The 26,700-nt window shown below is 37.1% G+C and overlaps 1 protein-coding gene across 2 annotated transcripts in view; it reads left to right on the plus strand.

The window, feature by feature from the left end:
- Window positions 1-15,413: 15,413 nt before the first annotated feature.
- The window catches only part of LOC129267250 (fibropellin-1-like), a 28,143-nt gene continuing 16,856 nt past the window's right edge, over window positions 15,414-26,700 (plus strand). For both annotated transcript variants that reach the window (XM_064103078.1, XM_064103079.1), the window contains exons 1-5: window positions 15,414-15,552; window positions 18,282-18,539; window positions 19,905-20,070; window positions 23,666-23,805; window positions 25,865-26,125. In XM_064103078.1, the coding sequence (XP_063959148.1) occupies window positions 15,486-15,552; window positions 18,282-18,539; window positions 19,905-20,070; window positions 23,666-23,805; window positions 25,865-26,125 (892 nt within the window). In that variant the 5' untranslated portion in view covers window positions 15,414-15,485. The remainder of the gene's footprint in view (window positions 15,553-18,281; window positions 18,540-19,904; window positions 20,071-23,665; window positions 23,806-25,864; window positions 26,126-26,700) is intronic.

A 26,700-nucleotide genomic window follows, 5' to 3' on the forward strand; every position in this document is an offset into this window, starting at 1 on the left:
ATTATAAATTATGTAACGCTATATTACATAAGAAACATTTTTATCATAACTTTATGAAGCATAATTTGCTCAGGGCCTATATCTTCATTGTTCCTGGTGCTCGCATTGTCTGTTTAACGAGATATATAATCCTGTTGTACTAAAACCTCCCGTTTTCAAGTCATATACACCAAATATATTTTCTCGCACTTTCAGTTATTATTGTTTTTTGTAGTGACATTGGCCCCCTATGCTTCTTTTTTCATAACTACTTAAACTGATTGCCCCATGTTAAGGTCTTAATATAAAGCATTTCCTGTTCTTGATTACGTTTGCATTAGTGGATTGGCGAGATATGTCTGCTCTCCATTAATTCCTAAAATCAGTCCTTAAACTGTCCCTTTTTCTGGATATCAAAAATTTTCAGCTCGCGCTTCGCGCTCGCATCATTTGGTCAGTGAAATACGTATGGTTTAGTGAATTCCTACAAACAAGCCTTAAAATGCCCCTCTTGAGATAAGAATTTCCTTCATTTTCAGCCAATGGCGTAAATCCCGGGGGGATGGGGGGATATATCCCCCCCCCCCACTTTTCGAGGAGGGGGGATGGCCTGTACAAACATCCCCCCCACTTTTTACGAAATAAATGAAAAAAAATCACAAAAGATAATTGTTTTATTGGTGAAAATTCTTCCCAAAATACCGCTTAACAACTAAAACAATATTATTGAATAATAAAATGCTAATGAAGAGCCAATTCACCATTTCCAAACGAAATACTTATGTCCTTATTATAACATTGAAGAGAAACCTCCCTTTGCTTCCAATTCATCAATGTTGGGGTCTTTGGGAAGGGAATAAGATGGAATGTCAATTTTTTTTAATATAATCTCTAATAAAACCATTAAACCATCATGGGGTAAAAAGGATAATAATATTGGAGGGGTATTTGCCATATGGACATACAGTGGCGTAACTACGGGGGGCATGGGGGCACACCCCCCCCCCCCCCCCCCCCCATCGGCTGACCAAAAAAAAACGGGGAAAGGGGGAAAATGAGAAAAGAGGGAGAAAGGAAGAGAAACGTAGTGGGAAAGAAGAAAATATTATTCATTATAATGTTATATTATATTATAATTATGTTATGTTACATTATACATAAGAAACATTTTTATCATGATTTTATGAAACATAATTTGCCCAGGGCCTACGTCTTCATTGTTCCTGGTGCTCGCATTGTCTGTTTAACGAGATATATAATCCTGTTGTACTAAAACATCCCGTTTTCAAGTCAATATAAACCAAATATATTTCCTAGCACTTGAGTTATCATTGTTTTATGTAGTGACATATGCTTCTTTTTCATGACTAAAAAAGTGATTGCTCCATGTTAAGGTCTTCGTATATATGAAACATTTCATTTCCGTGATTACGTTCGCATTAGTGGATTGGTGAGATATGTCTGCTCTTAATGAATTCCTAAAATCAATCCTTAAAATGTCCCTTCTTCTGAACTGAATGTATCAAAAATTTTGAGCTCGCGCTGGCATCATTTGGTTAATGAAATACGTATGGTCCTAGTTAATTCCTACAAAGAAACCTTAGAATGCCCCACTTCAGGTCTGAATTATCTAAATTTTTAGCTCGCGCTTCGCGCTCGCATTGTTTAGCGAGACAGGTACATATCATGATTACACAAATTTGATGATAATGTCCCTTTTTAGGTGTGAATATAAATCAATTCGCTCGCATTATTTGATCAGTGAGATACATACCCGTTTAATGACATTGTCCTTAAAATGTCTCTATGAGGTCAGTATAACTAACAACTGAGCGCGCTTCGCGCGCTCATTAGCGCACTCACTCGGTGATTCAACAATTTTGCTGATGCCCCCCCCCCCCAATGCCGTGACCCACGATACGCCACTGTGGACATATCATTGACAATTCCTTGCATATCTAAAAACATGATTGAAAAAAAAATGCCAAAATATTTCAGTTATCCCCCCCACCCATCAACACGGATTTACGCCAGTGTTTTCAGCTCACGCTTCGTGCTCGCAATATCTGATTAGTGAGATGCGTATGTTGATTACAATGACTACAAGTGCTTCACGTGTTTAGATGTAATTCTAACAAAATCAGCAAGCTCTTGGTACTCGCATTAGATGACTATGGTGAGATATGTATACACTCAATTGATTCCTAAAATACAGTCCTTAAAATCTCCCTGTTTGGGGACAATATATAAAAAAAATCAGCTCGCGTTTCGCGCTCGCATTGTTAGCGAGACAGGTACGTATCATGATTACAAAAAATTGATTATAATGTTCCTTTTTAGGTCTGAATATCAACAATTTTCAGCTCGCGCTTTGCGCTCGCAATATTTGATCAGTGAGATACATATTCGTTTAATGGCATTATCCTTAGAATGTCTCTATTAGGTCAGTATACCTGGCAACTGAGCGCGCTTCGCGCGCTCACTAATTGACTCAAAATTTTTGCTGGTGCCCCCCCCCCCCAATGCCGCGACCCACGGTACGCCACTGCTTGTGGCGGAGGTAGCATCAATCATTCAGTTTCAGCACATCATTTCATTTTGTTTTATTCTGTCATTGTGTTTTCCCTTTTCAATATTTTTTTCATATTCCCCTTAAATTCCACTCTTTTATGATTTTCATCATGATAAACAACTATAATTATAATGATGATAATAATTATGCTGGCAACAACACCAACAATAATTGTTACTGTTATCATCATTATTATTGAAAAGTGACAAACAAAGAAGACGTTAATGGAAAAAAATGTGAAGAATAAAAGAAAAGGGAAATTCCCTTATGTCTCGTTGATCTATTGTCAATCCTCGACGCGATTATCGTCAATTGTACTGGTCTCAGTTGTACAAATTTGAATTTAAAGAGTGAATATTTGATCATAATTTTCGCGTCTTATCACCACGGGTTTGCTGATCCCTAAAGTAAGAAAAATGGGAATGAAAGGAGAGAGATAAAGAGAATGAATGGAATGGCAAATATGTACCCTATCAACTGGTAGTAAACATTCAACTCTCTGATATTTAGCTTTTGTCGATGTCTGCGTTTGCGGAGCAGGGGTTGCCGCACCCTTTAAAGAAAACCGGGGAAGCTTTTCACGAAAGGGTGGGGTAAGAGAAGGAAATCAAATTAACGCACCTTTTCGAGACAACCGGGGGACCTTTACAAAAAACGCTGTGCTGAGTAGTACCTTGTACCATTTGATTATTTGTGTGTAGGTATGTAGCCATATGTGTGAGCTGAGGGTGTGTGTGCGTGTAACTGAGAAAGGAAAAACGGATTAAAAACACATTTTTTTCTTCAAAAATCATGAAGGTATATTCATTTTCAATAGTCGTCGCGGTGCACAGGCCCATATACATGTACGCGTCGACTTGGTTGCCCTACATGAAAACAATTATAATACTACTAGCAGGTAACGATGGAAAGCCAGTTTCAAAGTAATTTGCTTTAGTGGCGTACATACGGGGGGGGGAGGCTTGGGGCGCTTATCCCCAAAAATTGTTCACGACCAAGAAAACAAAAAGAGAGAAGGGTGAAATATCATGACATATTTTTTTTATAGAAATGTATAAACTTTCACAATAAAAAAATAATAAATTGCCCAATATGCCATAACTGGCCCCTCAAAATTAGTGAAAGTTAGTGTCTCACTACACCACTGATTTGTTTTATCACACTTTTATTAATTCAATTGTTCAGTATGGCTTTATGGAATTGTGAAGGATCTAGAATTTGGGCGCTGTTTTAGACAATAATAATAATTATTATTATTATCATTTGTTTAAATTTTCGACGTTGGTTTATTATAATACAATAAAAATGGCCTATTGTCGATAGCCCTATACAAAATTTAGAGACTCAACGTAAAAAGGTATACAAAAACATGGCAAGAGATGGGTTTGTAATGCCTGCCCTATGACACCCCTTGAAAATAATACGAGGGAATGCGTTGACTACGGAGAAAATGATTCAAGTAAAACCTTTTATGTGGGCAAGTTATGTTTGAAAAACATCTGAAAGCGCTCTAAAACCACCAAACTTGACATGAAAATACCATTGAAGTTAGAAAATGTAATTTTGTTGGTGTTCTTTACGTGTAAAAGTCTGCATTATAAGTGCGCACAGAGCGCGCCGAAAATTTGGGGTTATTGTCCAAAACATGGAGAGACATTCTTGATTCTAAACTATATGTTTTATTAGTTTAGCATCAATCTAGAAGTATATGGCGACAGAGACATTTCCAGAAAAAAAATATGTATCCTAAACAATGACAAAAATTCGGAGCTCGTTTGACAAAACCACTGATATGTTTAAAGTTAAAACTTCAATTTTATGGCATAAGTATATTATTCGTGGTTATATTCGTGGTGGGTAAATATATATGGAGGGTAATGAGAAAAAATGCAAGGTAGTCTATTATATTGCAGGAGATCATAGCCTTCATAAACTCGCACTTTAAGAGAGCATTAATATTTTCTGCATTTAGATGCTATTTTTGTGAGGGAGCATTTAGCGACCGAGCGAGAAAATTTTCGAATTTGAGTAGTAAAAACTTTGAATTTAGATCACTTGACAACATGAATGGAATGCTGCATTAATCAATACATATATGCATATATGATCTACATTATTAAACATCAATTTGCTTTCTTTGTGGTCAATGTTTGTGTGTGTGTAGGGAGCTTCAGTCCGTAACCACCCCCCCCCCCCCCGCGCCCTCTCCTAAGACTGCGCCTGCTAGCATTACTTCATTAAAATTTTATTCAAATTCACGAAAAATGGCAAGCTCTCTTCTTTTTTTCTCCTATAATCAGTGGCGTAATGAGCCCAAGACTTTGAGGGGGCCAGAAATGTCGTATCGTGCAAAATTTAATAAAAGTTGTGAAAGAGCAAGAAAATGTTCAAGATTGTTACAAAAATCATATTTTGTATCATATTTGACATAGAAATTTAAGAAAATTATATAGTTCACCTTAATCTCTTTTCTTTCACTCCTATCCCCTTTTTTGTTGGGGGTTGTTAATTATTTTGATTTGTGGGGGGAGGCAAGCGCCTCTAAGCCCCACGTCATTTGTAAGCTACTGCCAATAATCTATAAATATATGATAATATATGATTATATTGCTGTTATTATTTGATGAATAATTTTCATTAAAACAACTGCTGAAAAAAAATACTAAACACACCCTTTCAAGAAAAACTCCCCTGGTTTTCACAACAGGGCGTGGCTATCTCCGCTACGCCTACGCAGACGATTGTAACAAGCCCTCAAATTGTATCCTGATTTTTTTTTATTGCCGCTGTAACACACGAGTTTATGGCGAATGTTTTACGCTCGTGAAACCTTCAAACAATGTACTTACTTATTCTCTAGTCAGTTGATATGTATGTACAAACAATTTACTACTTATTACAAATTATCCTGTCAGGAAAAGGCTGTCCAAAGTTTTCTTGAAAGTCTACGATTATGAATTGTGTTAGGGTATCATCAATACAATCTCAGAAACTTGTAATATTTTATTTTTTAATCAGTCAAATATTTTGGTTGTATGTTGGGTCATTATGTTTTACTTTTGACATATCTATTGTACCCCTCGGTACTAGTTTTATTTGTCTTTGAAATCATCAGCACATCAGAATACTTTACACAAATATATACTTCTTGGATTTTCCCTTTTTCTGTGAAGAAGATCCACAGCAAAATGAAACAGCAAGTTGTAAATGGGAAAGAAATTTTACAAAATAAATATTGCATTCTCTTACGATTGCTTAGTATGTTCCATTAACACCCCTCCCCCAGCCAAAAAGATATATATATATATATCTACATATATATTCATACCTTGGTCAGTTCGGTCTACTACCGTCGGTTTCACGCTTTCGGCGATCTTCAGGCAGACTGATGATTTGACGACTTGGTTGTGTCTGCGTGCTGCGATGGGTCGTCACACAATGTGTGACATTGGTTTTCTGGAGGTCTTTGCCGATGTCTGTGGCGGCACTTTGATATTATTTCTGACCTTTTGTTGAGGCACTCTTTGCTATTGGTGATAATTATATACTTCTCTTCTAGGCAGAGATTGCAGAGCCCACTCTTTCTTAGGTTAGTGTTAGACTTCTTCTCTATCGTGGGACATGAAATTTACGTTTTCATGCAAAATTGACTAAATTCACCTTGATTTCATCTATATAATTTTTTGTTTATTTCACCCACATTTTTGTTTCCTTTCACAAAGGTTTGTTCCGATGTATAAAAGTCATCAATATAGGTTAAAAATGATCATAGTTAAAGGAGAATGAAACCCTTGAAACCAGCTGAATCCATATCAAAGAGAAAAATCAAAGAAACATATTGTTGAAAGTTTGAGGAAGATTGAATGAATAATAAGAAAGTTATGAGCATTTGAATATTGAGATCGCTAATGCCATGTAAATCCTCCTATTGGCAATGCGACCAAGATCTGTGATGTCACACACGTACAACTCCCTCATTACTTTAGTAGATATTTCACTTATATTCTCACTTTTATAGAGTCTATCACAAGGTGAGGTGTTCTCTTTATGAGAGGACAAGTACAGAGGTTTCACAACATTATATCATTGATGAATCGTTTGTCATATGATTAGAATGAGCAAAAAGAGATGTTTTGGGGTATATTTTCAGTCTCCAAAAGGGGAGAGTTGTTCATCTGTGACATCATAGATCTTGGTCGCATTGCCAATGGGAGGATCTCCATAGCATTAGTGATCTAGACATTCAAATGCTCATAACTCTTCTATTGCTAGTCCTATTTTACTCAAACTTTTGTTGATCTTATTCTTTGATTTTTCTGCTTTCACAAAAGCTAACTTGCTCCAAGAGTTTCATTCTCCTTTAAAAAATAATCCTGCAGATTTCTTCTATTTCTAACGAATTGATATTTTGAAGGATTAAGTCCCTTTTGCATGAAAAATCAAGACGGGTAACACATGTACAGAAGGTTTAACGTGAACGTATTCCTCTTCCCCCAACCTTCCCATTGTGAGTCTAGGTATTGAAATGGTTTACAAGTCTGTTTACAGGATGAAGCTTTATCTGACATAGCACAACTTGAAACAGGTTTTCATGCAAAAGGGACTAAATTCATAATAATTATAATAAATAAAGAAACGTTACAAATTAAAAGACACCTGCAGGATCTTTTCAATTGTCACTTTTGTTGCCTATATTGATGACTCTCCGACAAAGATCAAGAACTTCCTGAAAAGAAACATAGGTTTTGGTGAAAAAAATAATCATTTATGAAGAATGAGCAAAGGTGGATTTATTCCCTTTTGCATGTAGACTCTTTATTCATATGCAGAGATGGAGAACTCCATTGGTCTCTTTAATTGGTCTTGTTGCATTTTTTTCCAATATCAGATTTATTGAAATGGTTTACAAGTCTGCTTATTAGTTACAGGAAGAAGCTATATATGACATAGCACAACTTGAATTATGTTTTATGCAAACTGGACTAAATATATAATAATTATAGATTAAAAAACAAACATTAAAAAATAAAGGACATCTGCATGATTTTTTAAATTGTCATTTTTTTGTTGCCTAAATGGATGATTCTTCGGCATAGATCAAGAACTTCCTGAAAAGAAATATAAATTTGGGTGAAATGAAAAAAATCTTCATTTATGAAGAATGAGCAAAAGTGGATTTACTCCCTTTTGTATGTAGACTCTTTATCCATATGAAGAGATGCAGAATTTAATTGGTCTCTTCAATTGGTCTTGTAGCATTTATTTCCAATATCAGACGTATTGAATTGATTGCGGCTAAACAAAAAATATACACTATAGGAAATGGTCCCCTGTTGAGTCCCCTGTTGTAATTTTTGTAATGCATATTTAATCAAAACCACCGGTTATATTTATGTTGTTAATAGCCTGTATCACTTTTCACTTTTGATTGTAGTGTTTCCCTTTGAATTATTGTTCTTCAATGTAGCAAGATCTTTTGATATTGTCTGATTATTGTTCCTTTTATTTCATAAAATTATGAAAATTAATAGAAACAAATCTTCAAAATATAAATTAAAAAAAAATGTTTAAAGTCAAGCTTAAACGCACGACCCATTCTCCATATTAGGTGGTAACAATCCGGGGCTTGTAACACAAAGCTTTGTAATGATCGTAAAACATTTTTCTACGATTAATTGCAAATACTACAATATGCAATCAATCGTGAAAGTCAAACGTACGATAAATCGTTAACCTATGTGTTACGGAGCCCAGGGGGCCGTTTAATAAAAAGTTGCAACTTTTGTTAGGCTTCAGTCACAACTCAGAGCGGCGACCGACCGATTAATAGCCTGCTCGGGAGCCGCTGGAATTCAGGCATTGCCGAACGATTTTTATAGTTGTCGAGCGGGCTGTAAAATACTTAGCTGTGGCCGAGCAGTGCCCGGTCGATTATTCATTACTCAAGGCCAAATTTGGGTCAAATCGGGAAACTTATCTGTTTTGGCGTCCGAGGAGTGATCGGCTTACGACCCACCAAATCCCGGGCGGTCCCCCACCGGCCATCGGCATATCTTTAGGTAATCTTCCGTCCGATCTTGAATTCGCCGCCAGATTATCGACCGATCTCTGACCGGCCGGCGACCGGTCGATGACCGATCGACAGCTGTTGATCCAACGAGTTCAATTTTGAACCTAAATCGTTCGACGGTGACCGCTCGATTACGTCGGCGCCCGGACGGCGACCAACCGGGCGCCGAGCGTATTTCAGGCGGCGAGTGAAAAGTGAGCAGGCACCGCCTGAATTTTTACTCTGCGCTAAACCTAGAGCGGCGACCGAGCGATGCCCCCAAAACCAGTGGTGCCCGGACGGCCGCCGGTCGGTGCCCGGGCGAAATTGGCTTAATTTTGGACTTGTGACCATAGTCTAACTTTGCCATTATGACAAATACCGTGGTAATACCGTGGCAGTTCGTATTTTAGATATATGGGAATTTCAAAATCAAACATGACGCAATATCTGTTATAAAAAATGAGCCTTAATTCATATTTTTCCATAAAAATAAATCGGATATTGTTTTTATCATGTATAATAAGACCTTGATGATAAATCAGTCATTTTAGTCATAAACTGTTAACTTTAGGAATAGATAAATAACTGTGTGTAGTTGTATATATACATATATATGAGGGTGTGTGCGTGTGTGTGTGACCTACCACTCAATACCACCAATAAGTCGCCAGGTTAGATTCTCCGTAAATAGCCAAAATAGTAATTTACTCTCCAAAACCCCCCCAAAAAAATGCGTATCTGAAAGGACGATGCTTCTTCTTCATACTGTGAAAATATGAGTCGTGAACTTGAATAAAAGAAAAGATACAAGAGTTTCTTTCACACTACTTTTTTAGACTGCTTAGGACAGACCTGATGGTCTGTCAGGTAAACTTCTTAAGTTGTGTGCACAGCAGTTATGCCACATTTTCTGTAGGTTATTCCAATGGTCTTTTGATGTTTCTCATGTACCCAATATTTGGAAATGCTCAAAAATCATTCCAATTCCAAAGGTTCCTAAGCCTACTACACTTAATGATTTCAGACCAGTTGCTCTTACGCCTGTTATAATGAAGTGTTTCGAAAAACTGGTTAAGGAAACTCTGGCTAAGCAGACTAGGGATTACCTTGACCCACTTCAGTTTGCATATAGGAATAACAGATCTGTTGATGATGCTATAACCTACTTGTTACATACAATAATCAAACATTTAGAGCAGAGTAAATCTTATGTCAGAGTTTTGTATATCGATTTCTCTTCAGCCTTTAATACCATTGTACCAAAGGTTTTAATAGAGAAGCTACACTCTGTAATGAAAGTTAACCCGTATCTGTCATTGTGGATAGGTGATTTTATGACTAATCGGGTACAACAAGTTCACCATGGAGAAGTAGCCTCCGACAGTAGGACACTGAATGTAGGTGCACCGCAGGGTTGTGTTTTAAGTCCCATTTTGTGTTCACTATTAACCAGTGATAGTCCAGTTAGCCCATCTTGCCATGTTTTGAAATATGCTGATGACACATGTATAGTAGGATTAATTCAGAATAATGAAGAAACAGCATACAGGAAGTGTGTTGATGATTTTGTCGAATGGTGTCAACAGACATCACTGATTCTAAATACCCAGAAAACCAAAGAGATGGCATTGGACTTTCGTAAAACTGGCAGAAGGGACAATGAGATTATCACCATAGGGGGAAGTGCAATAGAACAGGTGTCAAAGTAGAGCTTTCAATAGCAAATTGGTCAGATGATGAAGTAGGGTGTATTTTCTCCTTGTACAAATGTACTTGCATCTCATTCTACCACTAGCAAACTAAATGTTTTGGTGTGTATCAGATAGTATGTGCACATGCATGCACAACACATATCTTAAACATAATAAAACTGGCAAAATAAATTATAACTCTGGGCAGTTAACTGAGGTGTAATCATGTAATTACATGTATGCATTTTATTGAATGTTCTATATATTGTCTGTCTACGGTGTGCTTTTGAGCATTCAATACCACAAATTTGCAATATGATCTATTAGGGTGTTGCAGGAGACTCACAATCGATTGTATGTCAATTTTAGGTTGTAATGTCAATTATTCATAAATCTTTTACTAATTGTAGGTTTGCGATTGATTGACTGTTGGCCTGCTTCTTGTGTTGACGGAAATTAATGGACTCGCCTTGGTTGAGGTTTATCTGCCACTTTTGAATTTTAAATCTGAATTTGGCATCTGGTTGTAGATACTTTCTTGCAACACCCCCCCCCCCCCCCGCACATATATCAAAGTGCATTTGTGTAACTTGTAGTGTACCCTTGACAGGGATTTGAATTACCTCAGTATGTTTAACCTTTAATAGATTCCATCATTTACATGTATTATTTTTCAGGCATTATGCTTCTGCGGTTCCTGGCATGTATGCGTCGTGGGGCGGAGTCCAAGTGCGGGTGGGCTCGGCCGCTTGAAGTGCTGCGTTTTGCTGTCTCGCTGGGCACTGTCTTGATCGGTTCGGCGTCGCCCTCTCGTCCGGCTTGCGCGTTTCCGTTTTACACCCTGGCGAAGGCATTTTCCGGAAAAATAGCCACAAAGCGACTAGTGAAGAGTCTACGTCTACGTTTGTTTACATAATCAGCTGGGCGCGCGATCCAAAAGTCCGCACCGAAGATATCCGCAGAACATACGTGCAAATGCAGCTGAGTTTATAGACCAAAAGCTTCAGTCTCTGTATTTTGGTTGTTCCGCTGAACTATATAAGTTGGCTTCATGATTTTTTTTTTTTACTTTATCGCACATGATCGTTTATATGAATGAAAACGAATAATAGCTAAAATATTGAAAAATAAAACACATAATTACTTTTTTTCATATTATATCTATCCTTATATCTATCATATCTGTCTATCCACTATCTATGTTATAAATCAATCTATGGAACTACATGATATATCTATCTGTTAATTTGTCTATCTACTCTGTCTCTCTCATTCTCTATCTACCTATCTATCTGTCTATCTATTTATCCATCTAACATCTATCTCTCAAATTCTCTATCTATCCATCTGTCTCTCTTTTATTTCTCTCTATCCATCTATTAATCTACTCGTGCAATATCAACACTGCTTCGACTTCCTTCTGGAGTCTATTTCCTCAGCTCGACTTTTCCCTTTTTGTGCTCGATTCGATTGAATTACTACTTTATTTACTTGTTACCATTGTTAAATGTTTTGTATTGCATAACGAGTTTTTTTCTGAAGGTTGCCTCCTATTCTCTTTCAAATTCCACCTCTTGCTTTCCCTTCTCTTTGTCTTATCCCAATTTCTTTCCCTTCTCTCACCTCTTTCCTCTTCTCTCTCCTCTTTCTTCTTAATCTTTCATTCCGCTTGTTTCTTCTTTGGTGACACTTTGTAGTACTTTTGGCCTTTTGTATTTATTTATGATACATTTCTTTTTCATTTGTATGAATTTGTATTGTATTTGATATTTATTTATAATGTTTACTTTATATTTTGTATGTAAACATTCACTTATTTCAGTCTTTGACTGCTTGTGATTTTATTTTGATAGTTTTTATTGCAATAAAATCCAATATATATATATATATATATATATATATATATATATCTCCCTCTCTCTCTCAAATTCTCTCATCTATCCATCTGTCTGTCTTTTTCTCTCTCTGTTTCTCTCTATCCGTCTATCTATCTCTCGAATTCTCTCTATCCATCTGTCTGTCTGTCTCTCAAATTATCTCTCTCTCTATCTATCTATCAATCTGTCTGTCTATTTCTCTCTATCCGTCTATATATCTATCTTTCAAATTATATCTATATCTATCTATCTATCTATCTATCTATCTATCTATGTAACGACAGTATCTATCTATCTGTTAATCTTCTCTGTCTTTCTCATTCTTTATCTATCTATCTAACATCTATCTATCTCTCAGATTCTCTATCTCTCTCCTTCTCTCTCTCTCTCTATCTATCCATCTGTCTGTCTTTTTTTCTCTCTCTCTATTTCCCTTTATCCGTCCATATATCTATCTATCTATCTATCTATCTATCTATCTATCTATCTATCTATCTATAACATCTCTCCATCTCTCAAGTTCTCTCCCCCATCTATCTATTAATTTATCTATCTCTCAAATTCTATCTCTATCTATCTATGTAACTACAGTATCTATATATCTGTTAATCTTCTCTGTCTCTCTCATTCTTTATCTATCTATCTAACATCTATCTATCTCTCAGATTCTCTATCTCTCTCTCTCTCTCTCTCTATCTATCCATCTGTCTGTCTTTTTTTCTCTCTCTCTATTTCTCTTTATCCGTCCATATATATATCTATCTATCTATCTATCTATAACATCTCTCCATCTCTCAAGTTCTCTCCCCCATCTATCTATTAATTTATCTATCTCTCAAATTCTATCTCTATCTATCTATGTAACTACAGTATCTATCTATCTGTTAATCTTCTCTGTCTCTCTCATTCTTTATCTATCTATCTAACATATATCTATCTCTCAGATTCTCTATCTCTCTCTCTCTCTCTCTATCTATCCATCTGTCTGTCTTTTTTTCTCTCTCTCTATTTCTCTTTATCCGTCCATATATCTATCTATCTATCTATAACATCTCTCCATCTCTCAAGTTCTCTCCCCCATCTATCTATCTATCTATCTATCTATCTATCCATCTCTCTGTCTTTCTCTCTCTCTACTTCTATCTATCTATCTATCTATCTATCTATCTATCTATCTATCTATCCATCTCTCTGTCTTTCTCTCTCTCTACTTCTATCTATCTATCTATCTATCTATCTATCTATCTATCTATCTATATATCCATCTCTCTGTCTTACTCTCTCTCTCTCTCTCTCTACTTCTATCTATCTATCTATCTATCTATCTATCTATCTATCTATATATCTGTATATCTATCTATCTATCTATCTATCTATCTATCTATCTATCTATCTATGTCTCTATCAATTTATCAGTCTTCTGTATCTATCTTTCGGCATCTAAGTGTATCAATCCATCAAACTTCAATTTTCTTTCTATTATATGTATCTGTTTATTTTTATTTTGTATGTCATTCGATTCATTTAGTTAATAATTTTTATTTAGAAAAAAACTTTTTCATAACTTTTCATAAAAAAGTAACTGCAAAAGCATGTTCGGATTTCACTCATATGACTGCTCTCTGTACATGAAGTGCCGAGGAACTCTATTCAGTAACTATGCAGATTGCATGCGGTGGTGTGGGACTCGCCTGTGTCGCACGCTGCAACCAGCGACGTGTGTAGACTCTTCACTAGTCGCTTTGTGGCTATTTTTGCGGAAAATGCCTTCGCCAGGGTGTAAAACGGAAACGCGCGTCCGGCGGCTTTGCAGGGTCCCCCGCGGCGATAATTCTTTTTCGGAGTCCCGATGCTTGCCGAGGGCTGTGGGCGATGTATACCTACGGTTGTCGGTGGGGTCTGGGGTCCGTCCTGGAGTGTGTCGTTGTTGGGGGTGCGGTGTTGGTCTTGTGGAGGCGGTGGTCGGGGTGGGCTGTTGGACGTGGTACTTTGCGGACCGGGCTTGCCTTAGCGCTCTGGTCTCCGTACCTGGCGCATCGGGGCCGTTAACCGCGGAGGAATGTATTGCCCCCTGGTTTAGATTATTGCACAGTACATTGTACGTATGGCTTGGTCCACCATACTTGATCATTACCACTTTTTATATATACTTTATGTAGATCTATTTGTATGCATGCACATTACTTATTGATTTACCAATTCATATATGTTATTTATTATTTATTACAAAGTATAGGAAGTTACAATGTCATTTTATACCCCCTCTCTCTCTCTCACTTCCTTGCTCTCCTACCTCAGCCGCGCAGCTTTTAACTTTTTTACTACAGTATTACATAGGTGTTTTTATTGCTATATAACGGATGATTTATTGTCTCTATGTCTCCATCTAAGCATCCTCACATCAGGGTGCCCTTCATATTGACTTATGTTTGAGTGGATGTACGGTGTACTGTCTGAGCGTATGATTGACATATTTGTAGAGGAGTGTACATGGGTGGGGGGGGGGGTTGTGTGTAGAATGTGAGGAAATGTGCGTGGTTCTTTTGAACACTGGGTAGTTGTTGTATGGTGATTGCGGTCGCGACAGAATGGTACTCTGGTGTGGGGGTTGCTGGGTGGAGGTACAGTGCCAGTCGTACGTCCTCGGCACCTGTTTGCCTGTTTCGGTCAGAGAGCATTAGATAATCTATCGTTCTCTGGTAGGACGGGTACACGGGTGTTGAGATGTGTGACTGGTACTGTGCAAGTAGGTTGCACAATTGCATTGTCCTATTTCTCTCTAACTTCTCTTCTTTTATTATCTTCTATTTTTTCTCATCTATCCTCTATGATCTCATTCTCCCCCTTACCTTCTCTCTCTTTTCTTCTCGTACAATTGTGCAATACATATTTTAAAAGTTATGATTGTTTGTTTAATGTATTATTTATGTCATTGTTTATCGTATTCATGTCTGTAACTATGCCCGAAAGTGAATTTTGTGTATTTTTATACATGACAATAAATTATCTTGAATCTCTTGAATCTTGAATCTTGAAATGAATTTTCAAGTTAAATAAAAATTTCAATATTCATTTTGATCGACTTATTGTTGGTTTTGGGGTGGTAGGTCACACACACAAATATATACATATTATTATTATACACACATATACATATATATATATATATATATATATATATATATATATATATATATATACATATATACATATACATTCCTTTTTGTTATTTCTTGGAGTCTAGATAATCTCTTTTTGAGTATTGGGGAGGTTCAAAACCGTGACAAAGTCGTGAAAAAAGAAGGAAACCAGAAATGGATCCTCGGCTGACTGTTTGGTTCATGATCATCTGTGGTGGATGTATTTCATCCTCCATTTGCAGTAAGTCACTTTGATTTTTTTTTTCGTTTAAAAAAATGCGCGAATAGTTATTGCCTGATCCTGATAAATGTGAAATCATATAGTTTACACTGTAATTTTTTATTTTTTAATTTATCCAGCCCGAGGGTAATTATGCGTTCAACCAATTTGGGGAACAATTTGCCGGAAACATAATTTATTGTACAGTAACGTTAAAAAATAGGCAGCAATTATTTTCGGAAGGGCAAAATTTTCATCACACTTGATAAATACAAATACCCGAAAGAAATGCCCAATGTTGGTTGGACACATAATTACCCTCTTGGAACATTTTTACCCAATATTTTTTTAGAGTGTAGATGAAATGTTATCGACTGGTCTGGTATCTTAATATTTTCTCAAAATTATATGATTCTCTTAAACAATTTTGCTAATTGTTATTATTCTACGAATTTCACTCACGTGTAGTTGAGCGATCAATGGGATTTTTTTAAACACCTAAATTTGCAAAAAAATAAATTCATATGCAAATGACGAACAGTTTTGATAATAACCATTCCGTCATTCTTTTAAAGTGATTTACTTTTGTAATAGATGTATATACTTTCCTTTGTCGATGATTTGTTTTGGCTGCCTGTTCTTAACACTTATAGAAACGTCCCCCGCCTTCAATATTTACACACACACAAAGCACCCCCACACACCGATATATATTTTAAAAGGAGCGTAGCTCTCAAAAAATGAAAGGTAAAGGTCACACTCTTCGTCAGTGCCAATGATGCGACAAAAAAGACCATTCAAAATCATTTTTTAAACATTCATGAAAAACACGTCTGTTAACCTTTCATTTTTTAGAGCAACGCTCCTTTTGAAACGTATGATTTGATATCCACGGCATTTGACTAAACCAATTATGATATTTTATATACAGTTCATATATAAATATATGTGTGTGTGTGTGAGATAGGGTGAGGGTGTGTGTGTGTGTACGGCGTGTACAAATAAAACATTGGGACTCTCAAATTTTGTTTTGTTATATTCCAACACAATATGCTACCACTTTATTTTACTCCATCAAATGCCTTTTTTTAATCATCATAAAATTCTTTGTTATACTCTATACAGTGCGTATCAAAAAAAAAGTTTACACTTTGAAAAAGCTCTGGGAATTAAAAAATATGCAAATGTGGGTAATTTTTTCACATATATTTTTGGGTTTGGGTCTCATCTATCCAACAAAAGTAAATTTTTTGACAGAATGTTACACTTGAGTGAGCACTGTCCATTTTTGTAAAGCTCGCAGAAATCTGTTTGCGCAGAAATGCTCGTTTTCACGCTGTGTCAAGGGGAAAGGGCGAAATCAAACTTACCCTGCGAAACATTTCTCATACATTCCCAGGCACTTTTAGTCAATTGAAAAAAAAACGGATACATTCAAGCATAATTATTGTAACAGTTTTGCCACCCAAATTGAATATTCAACACTTAGTAAGCACAACCTTTACCCTTTTCGTGCCAGCTGGATCTGAGGACATAACTGAATCTGAACAAAAGTTTTTCACATATAATCTTGGGTTTGGGTCTCATCTATCCAACAAAAGTAAAATTTTTGACAGAATGTTACACTTGAGTGAGCACTGTCCATTTTTGTAAAGCTCGCAGAAATCTGTTTGCGCAGAAATGCTCGTTTTCACGCTGTGTCAAGGGGAAAGGGCGAAATCAAACTTACCCTGCGAAACATTTCTCTCACATTCCCAGGCACTTTTAGTCAATTGAAAAAAAACGGATACATTCAAGCATAATTATTGTAACAGTTTTGCCACCCAAATTGAATATTCAACACTTAGTAAGCACAACCTTTACCCTTTTCGTGCCAGCTGGATCTGAGGACATAACTGAATCTGAACAAAAGTTTATATCAGATATATCAAGCATTTTTCCACTAAGTTTTTATCATATAAAGTGGGTTTACATTTCATTTTTCATTAAATACTTGTTTCTCTACACTTTTCTCAAGCTTGACAATGATTAACAAAATGAAAATCAAACCTAAGCCATTTCATGTAAATCACAGCTCAGTGTAAAGCAAATATCGTCACGATGGCCTCGGTGTGTGGGGGAGTGAGTTGGGGCGCAGTGGCACTTTTCGGAGTGTTTTGAGCAAGGAAACTAATTTAAAAGGGTAAAAGATATCTTCAAATCAATTTTACTAGCTAATTTCCATGTGTTCTTCATGATTAAGGTCTACTTTTATTCGCATAACTATTTCAAAATTCTGCGCAAATCATTTTCCACTAACTTTTCAAAAGTAAGTGGTGCTCACTCATGCAGAATTATTTTTGACAGTTATATCGCCATTTGCTTTTCTTCAGGATATTACAAATGTATAATTCTACAGGATTTTTTCTAAGTGTAACCTTTTTTTTGATACGCACTGTATAGAGAGAAATTTAATAGTTTTGATGTTATTACCCTTGTTTTAAGTTTTATCTGTTGGTGGCCTTACACACAATAGATAATAGAGGAAGTTCGAAATGCATAACTATATATTCGGTTAATTTTAAAGCATAGTGATAACTTTTAAAGTCATTTCAACTATTATATTGGTATCTAAATGGCCAACTGAATGAAAACAACTACAATAATTGAGATATGCTGGGTGTTACAATTTTTACAACTACCGTGTACATATGTATGTACATGTCTGTGGGGTGTGGGTGTGTGTGTGACTCTTTTTTTTGTCATTGCAGCTGACAAGTTGTTCATGGCTGAAGCAGAACAGGCTGTGATTCTAATGGCAGAGGCGAAGGACTACAGTTTCGTCAATCAGTCTTTCACTGTACTTCCTTTGACCGGTCTGACGTTTCCCGTAGGTGTTGAATATGACCCGATAGGTGACCAGGTTTATTGGACTGATGCAATCTTGCATACTGTTAATAGGGCTGGACTGGATGGATCTTCTCAAGAAATCATTGCACAGTTACAAGAAGTAACCGGTGGTTTTCATTGTAAGTCACCTAAGTTGATTACTAATTATTCTTACTTCATACTGGTTTTGGATTAATTCCAGACTCCAGAAGATCTGAATAGCGTCCAATGAACGACAAATTTTTGAGCTTCTTTCTTCTCTACTTTTGTATTTTTTATCATCTCGTTCTATTGCAGTCCAATTATATTTCCATAATTCCAAATATGATAGCTTTGTTATTAATACCTATAAATAGACCCCAGATATTAGATACATATGGCTCTCAAAGATGTTCAAGAAGATGCATTACCGAAGGAGCAAAGAGATTAGTTAAATATGCGATTCTCATGTATTTAGTCTGTATTTGATGTAATTCATTTGCTGTTTTGTTTTATCCGATTTTTTTTTTTTTTCAAATCGACTATTTTCATTTTTTTTTTTTTATATTAAATATGTTTTGGTTTGCTTGTTATTGTTGTTTATCATTATATATCGTTTAATATCATGTACATATATTTCAAATTTATTTCATTAACATTTAATGTATCAATATACTTGTAGTTATCATTTTTATCACTGATTATTATTTATATCATCACTATTATTATCATCATCATCTTTATCATTATTATCATCATATTTTTACTTCCTTAATATTGTTGTTCGTTACGACAAACATTTTTCATGTTATTTATTTGAGGGGGTTTCTCATGATTAAAGAGCAAAGTAAAATATCTTATCCCTGGAGCAACCCCCCCCCCCTCCTTGTGGCCAAGTTATCCGCGGTTCTTATTTATTTATTTGTTTATTTATTTCTCGATTTGATCGGGTATCCCACTGTCGATTCTTCAAATCGACTAGTTCCACCTTTTCAACATGGCCTGTCTAACGTGCTAACTGTATCCGAAAATTTTTTTTAAAGCAGAACGATAACCATGGAGGTAAACTATCGCCACTTATGGAAAATATACTTACGATCAATCTGCTGAAAGTGATCTGACAAACACTATTTACATTTGCACGATTCGGCTAGATAATAATATCAATGATGATGATTATAATAATAATGATAATAATAACAATAATAATAACAACAACAGGCATTTATATAGAGCCATCTATCAAGGAATAATCTACTCCGATGCATATTTTTATCATTATTAACCCACCTTTAGCTCGAGCTGCCTTTCAGCGATCAGTGCATTCAAGGAATTAATCCTGCCGGGTTCCCTCAATTGCATTGCCAGGGAGTGCAGCAGAATGCGAATAAGTTTCTTGCTTAAGGAAACACGCCATGGCCTACATGAGCCTTGGTATAAAGACTATTGTTTTTTTTACTGAATCGTTCTAGAATTTGTCTTCCTTTCGAAATTTACTTTTAAAATTGAAAATTTTGCTTTTACAGATCCGTACGGAATAGCCCTGAATCTTGACGATTATAAGGTCTACTGGACAGATCAATACCGTGACGTCATCGAGATGTCAAACCTTGACGGCACAGATAGAGTGGTCCTCCTCACAACGGGCTTTAATGCGTACCCTCATGCAATCGTCTATTCACCATTTCGCAGGTATTGTATATAAATGTCAGTCAAATTTACTATGTATTATGCATGTACGATAATAGCGTGTTTCTCGTTATTTGGTGAGCCTGGCACTGTATTTTTTTCTGATCGTAATATTCATTCGTCTCGGGAGAAGGGAGATCCCAGTCCATAGGCATGGTTGTCTCTCGCCCTAACATTAACATGTTGGGTGTTTCACCGGTTGCATCCCCTGTGTTGATCGAATGTTGTACCAGACTGGTCTGCCCAAGGTCATTTTCACTTCGTGCAAACATATCTGCAAAATCCTGGAGCAATGCAGCCACTTATCCATGCTGGTGCTAAGGGAAATGCTGTGTACTTCGTTGATAGAAATCTTGTGGATGCTTAGGTACATAGTTCGACATCTGGCCAGAGTGAGGGACGCGGGCTTCCTCCATACATCTTGCATCAGCTGGAACCACAGCCGTGGCTACTAACAGGCCCTTCTTGCTCAAATCTGTCAAACTGGCAGGGGCTTCCAATAATGCGATCCCGCGGATGGTCTTGGAGTCCACGGCTCATCAGCAAAATTGTCTGCCCTCTTTGTACTTGCATGGGATGTACTGCCAATGTGTTCGAAGTTCCATCCCATGGCAGTCTAATTCAGCATGCATCTGAATTAACAGGTCAAGAACGATAGTACCCTCATTCTTCCATGTAGCCAGGGTCAGTTTAACCATGAAGACCAATCCTCCAATGTGCAGTTCCATCGCAGCTTTTCCCCTGGTGTCTAAAGGCGATCAATCAGCCTGATTCACCGTGTTAGTCATTTCCTCCAAGATTGGCTGTTTTTCCTTGTGGATCATGTTGAAGACATTGTCCGCAATAAAAATTGCGACGATCCAGTATCAATCAGGAATGTGACTTACTGTTTATTGACGCTAGGCTCAATGAAAATGCCTTGCCGTTTGACGTTTCCTGACGTACCAACTCGAACTTGTCCAGATCCTGGTTGGCCATCCTGTTTAGATGCTTGCTTTCCCTCCCTTCCTAAACTTCATCCATCTTATCTTGACTGGAATGTATGGGATCCACCTTTTTAGTATCTAGTAGATTATTTGGGCAGTCTTTTTTTAAATGTGCAGTTCCATGAGAACGATGACACCGTTTGGGGCGCGTCTCTCCATAACGGCAATTTCGGGCGAAATGTCCCTGTTGTCCACAGTTATAGCAAGCTTCCTCAGACTGTCATCTGTTCTGAAGCTGTGGTCCAGTGCTGCCTTCCTGTGATGCACCGGTTACATGTTTGGTCAGCAAATCCAACCGAGCTGTAAGATCAGCTAGCATCTTTTCCATCTTTCTGATGACTTCTGCTGTGTTGGGGCTAGCAGGGCTCTGTGGCTCCTGATTGCTTGTCAGTGTCCGACTGTGACTGTGATGGTGAGAATGTTTTAATGTGCTCCGTTCTGATTCCATCTTAAGAAATGCCTCTGTGTACAGAGCCGCCTATATGGCCTCATCCAGGATACGTGGTTAAGCTCGACACAGACCTTCTCGAACTGCCGGGGTCACTACTGAATCCATGATATGACTTCGAGCTAGTTAATCTTGACCATCTGGGCCAAACTCTTGATAGGCCAACCCCATCTCGGATGCTTTTTCCCAAATTCTTTGAGTGACTCCTGTGGCCTCCTACGTCTCGCTTTTAGCTCTGCTAAAAATACGTCAGCCTTCCCTAAAGGACAAAGCGATGTTTAAGTCTGTTGACTAACTTCTGATAATAACAGTTCCATCTCACCATACTTCGCCACAAGTTTCAGCGCCGGTCCCCATAAACTAGCTGCTAGGAAATGTGATGCCTGCCTATCTGTCCAGTTGTTGATGACGGCATATGCCTCGAAATGTTCCAAGTAATAAAGAATTGGAGCCTTCCCGTCAAAGCGCTCTTGTAACGTGCATGGCTTTGCGTTAATGTCATCTGTTGGCCCAGTGAAAAATGGTCGATTATTGAATCTACCATGGTGGTCGCCCATTCGACCAGGGACTTGATAGTGCACTGAGGCAGTCTTATCCCTCCTTGGAAACTTTCGGTACATTTCGGGCTCATTGACTCGAGGGCTCTGCCGAATTCCATCTACTGTGTGGTCAGACGTCGTAGGCAGGTTTTCAAACACTTTGTGAAAGTTTCCTGTTGGTGGCATGTGATAACTGCCTGGTGTTGCTGAGTCACCCACAACACTTTGCGCAATCTCTGCCTGAGGTGTGGTACTCCTTTTGATCAGTCTTCTTGGTTGAAAAGATGGCACTGATTCTCCCACTCCGTCATCCATAGCCGATGCCCTAATGCCAGTGGAAGGCATGCTATCAGTTCCTGTATCGCTTGAGTGTTTAAGGAGCTGAGTGCACTGCAGTGGGCGACGACGTGGCAATGGAGACCCCAGATGTCCGTTGTAAATCAGTGAGTTGTTCGTTGATTTCGGTAATATGGTCTTCCACTTGTTGGATAAGCTCTGCAGGTGTTAAATGATGAGCAGGATTCCCCTGTACTGATTCCATGTTCAACAGCTTTACTCAACTAATGATGCTCGTCAACCAGTCCTTCTCCATCGTTCTCCAACCAGTTTTGCTCCGATCAGTCCTTTCTCCAACCTGTTTTGCACCAACCAGTCCTTCTCCAACCAGTTCTGCACCGACCAGTCCTTCTTCAACCAGTTCTGCAAAGAACAGTCCTTCTCCAATCAGTTCTGCATTGACCAGTCCTTCTCCCATCAGTTCTGCACCAACCAGTCCTTCTCCAAACAGTTTTGCACCGACCAGTCCTTCTCCAACCAGTTTTGCGTAGACCAGTCCTTCAACAACCAGTTCTGCACCAACCAGTCCTTCTCCAACCAGATCTGCACCGACCAGTCCTTCTCCAACCATTCCTGTACCAGCCAGTCCTTTTCCAACCAGTTCTGACCAATCAGTCCTTTTCCAACAAGTTTTGCACCAATCAGTCCTTTCTTCAACCAGTTCTGCACCGACCAGTCCTTCTCCAACCAGTTCTGCACCGACCAGTCCTTCTCCAAACAGTTCTGCACCAACCAGTCATTCGCCAACCATTCCTGCACCAGCCAGTCCTTCTCCAACCAGTTCTGCACCAATCAGTCATTTCTCCAACCAGTTCTGCACCGACCAGTCCTTCTCCAGCCAGTTCTGTACCAGCCAGTCCTTCGCCATCCGGATCTGCACCAACCAGTCCTTCTCCAACCAGTTCTACACCAACCAGTCCTTCTCCAACCAGTTCTGCACTTCCAGTTTTTCTCCAACCAGCAGCAATCCCACTTCTGACACCACCTGTGACGGACTCGAATCCAACTTCCAGCTGACACGGTTTTCTTGTAAGGATGCTATTGTGCCTGACTGTCAGTTGCGTTCGCTTGGTCAAAATATTTGACCGTTGTTGATGGTTTTTGGAAAAGACTGATAAATAACCATCACCAAACATCGACTCTGGTTTCCATTTCGATCATCCGTCGACTGCAATCGATCTTTTCTTTATCATACAATAATATCCAACGTTTTAAGATAGGATTCTCATTATCCTTTCCCTACAGACAGTTAAAAGACGTCAAATTCTCTTTTATTTTTCTTGATACAGGAAGATTTACTGGACTGACAGCGGGCAATACTCCAAGATTGAAATGGCCAATCCAGACGGGACAGAACGTGAGACACTCGTTGATGACGAAGTGGAGTATCCATTTGGCGACCCAACTGCCATCTGCCTGGATTCTACCGGTACATTAAAGGAGGGGTTCACCCTGAAAATAAGTTGATTAAAAAAAAATCAGATAACAATATGGTTGAAGGTTTTTAATGAGAGTCCTCAAAGAATAGCGGAGTCACGATATAAAAAAGGAAGAAAAAAATAATATGATTTTGTGTTGTGACAGACGAGCAGCTCCTCCATGTGTCATATCTACAAACTGGATTTCCTGAAAAAAACAAAAACAAACAAAAAAGGTGATTTTATCTGCGCAGTGGATATATCGTCAGATACATCATTTTATACCCCCTTCTGTAAGAACAAATATGTTATTCATAATGTTCTAATAAACAATGCCTTTTATGGAATGTCTTTTTACTCGATATATAGGAAGCTTCTTGCAAAATGACGTTAAAAATAATTAAAAAAGAATTGTCATGTATGTAAATCCCAAACTCTCTTATTCTGTGGAATTTCATCAAACCGTCACCAATATCTATTTCTAATTTTGCTGTTTTCATTTCAAAGAAGTACTCAAGGTTAAAAGAATACAATTTAAACATAAAAGACAGACAAAGCACTGAAAAATTGATCGCAATAAGACAAAGAATAACAAAGTTATGACATTTTACAGATTTGCATTATTTCGGCAAAACAATTATATACGTATCTTCACGAATATTCAATGAGAAAACTAATGATATCATGTCTCTTCTTATTTTATGTTTTATTACATTAAATTTTGTTCAAAATTTTCCTCCAAGAACTGAAATAAATGGATGGACGAATGATTTAATGCATTTAGATATTCATTGATGCAACGCATTTTATTATATGGGAAATATATAATGCACACATGCATGGAAATGTGAAATAATTATAATTTCATGTATATAAGAAAAAAAATGTAGTTGATGTGGCACCACAAGCCCATCTGGGCATCTAATGCATATTCATGGCAACGACCATGTAACTTTTTAAACAAATATTTTATTTTAAGCTAAGTTTTCAAATTCAATAACTTTTTATGTGCTATCAGATCATATTGACAAAATTTTCTGCATTGTGCTCGGCGAATGTCACTCTACTTTTGTACACATAATTATTTTCAGCCTACAGTACCCCCTTTAAAGCAACTTATCACCAGGGCGAGTTTCGCCTTTCAAAATGTTATTTTGTAACTATAGAAGAATATCGAAATTCAGAACGTTGTGTGCACTTTCCTAAACGGACAGAATATCTGATAAACAGTAGACTGATTGCTCGTGTAAGAGTTAGTGCACAAACATTTTAAAGCATTTGTTATTGGTCGTTACAAAGACAAACTCTGTGTTAATGAAATTTTGGAAAATATACAGTTTAATTTCATTAGGGTTGACTCAAATCAAAACAAATTAACTATGGTCTTTTCTATTTTTGACCTGGATCAGGATACAATATGACCAAAACAACTATTTCGGCACGATTAGAAAATCACAAAAGTGAAAAAAAAATGAAGCTGTCCAAACAGGCTTTATTTTATTACCAATCCAGGTGATATATATTTAAGTTTATACTTGAAAGATATGATACTTCGTTTTCATTTGGTGATTATGTATTCAAAATGATGTAAATTTCCCCATTTAACATAATGGTATCGATATAATTTAAGTTCAAATATTTATATTAATACCTGCAGCGTATATTTGAATTCATATTGCGTCATTAGTGCAGTAAACCAGTAAATGAAATAGGTGACAAATGACCCGTATTAGGTAAAAGCTTAGCGGATCATATTTTATTCAATGTGTTTTGTTGATAATAGATACCTGATTCTACAACAAAAAATGATTTCACTATTTATGAGTACCAATTTGTAACACGAATCTCAAGTACCATCAAGGGTACAAGTTATAATGTGTGCTTTAAGTAATAACCCTTATATTCAGTAGTTTCATTGTAACGTAAGTTACACGTTAAGTAACTTAGGTTACAAGGATAACTAAGATAAGATATTATCAAATTGTACATGCGAGCTCCGAACGAAATCAAGGCTAAGAAAACTAAAAAAATATATATATATATAAATGTATTCATGTATACTCTCAACAGAGCGATTACTGTACTGGGCCGATATCACGGAAGACAGCATCAACTTTCTGAACCTAGAGACCATGGAACACAGCTTTATCCGTATTAACAATTCAACGCAGCATGCACTTGATCTCGCTCCGTATGGCGTAGCAAAATATTTCGAGGATATTTATTTTACGGACAACAATTACAATGTACTACTTAATATTGATGTACCTGAGAATGATGTATTCCTTGTATGGGAATTGCCCACCCCAGCTGAAATTCATATCTATGTCGGTAAGGACGCCATAGATTTGTTGGTATGACGTATTTATCGCATTTGTTGTATCAACGGAAAACTTTACCAAGATTGTGATTTTTGATATAATATATTGCACAAAACAAGTGATGGTTAAGAAGTATCGTCAAAGAAGAGATCATAGTCTTATGTTAGCAAGTCTCATTCAAATGTCAATTAGGGGCTGTTACCGATACGAGCTTAGATACAAAGTTATCTAATTTTATTATCAAGATACTTTTGAAAATATATGTCTGCATTATGCTACATAAAACTTAAATTAACAGGTTTCAGAAATTAGACGATTCTAATTCAGGTAACAATAGAAAGTTTAACCCATTTCAGTTAAAACAAAGGGGAAGTTCACTCTGACGAAAAATTTATTGTAAAAGTAACAAAAAAAAATTACAAAATGCTGAAGGTTTGCGGAAATTTCATAAATATCAAAATAGCTTTTAAAGTTTCATTTTATTTGCCATTGATTATTCAAATGTAATTTCAATTACAACAGTGAAAAAAGGAAAATGTATGTATTTTATCTTCAGTTTAGCAACAAATTATTTTCAATTCCACT

The sequence above is a fragment of the Lytechinus pictus genome, chromosome 8 (assembly GCF_037042905.1).
Source record: "Lytechinus pictus isolate F3 Inbred chromosome 8, Lp3.0, whole genome shotgun sequence".
NCBI lineage: Eukaryota > Metazoa > Echinodermata > Echinoidea > Temnopleuroida > Toxopneustidae > Lytechinus > Lytechinus pictus.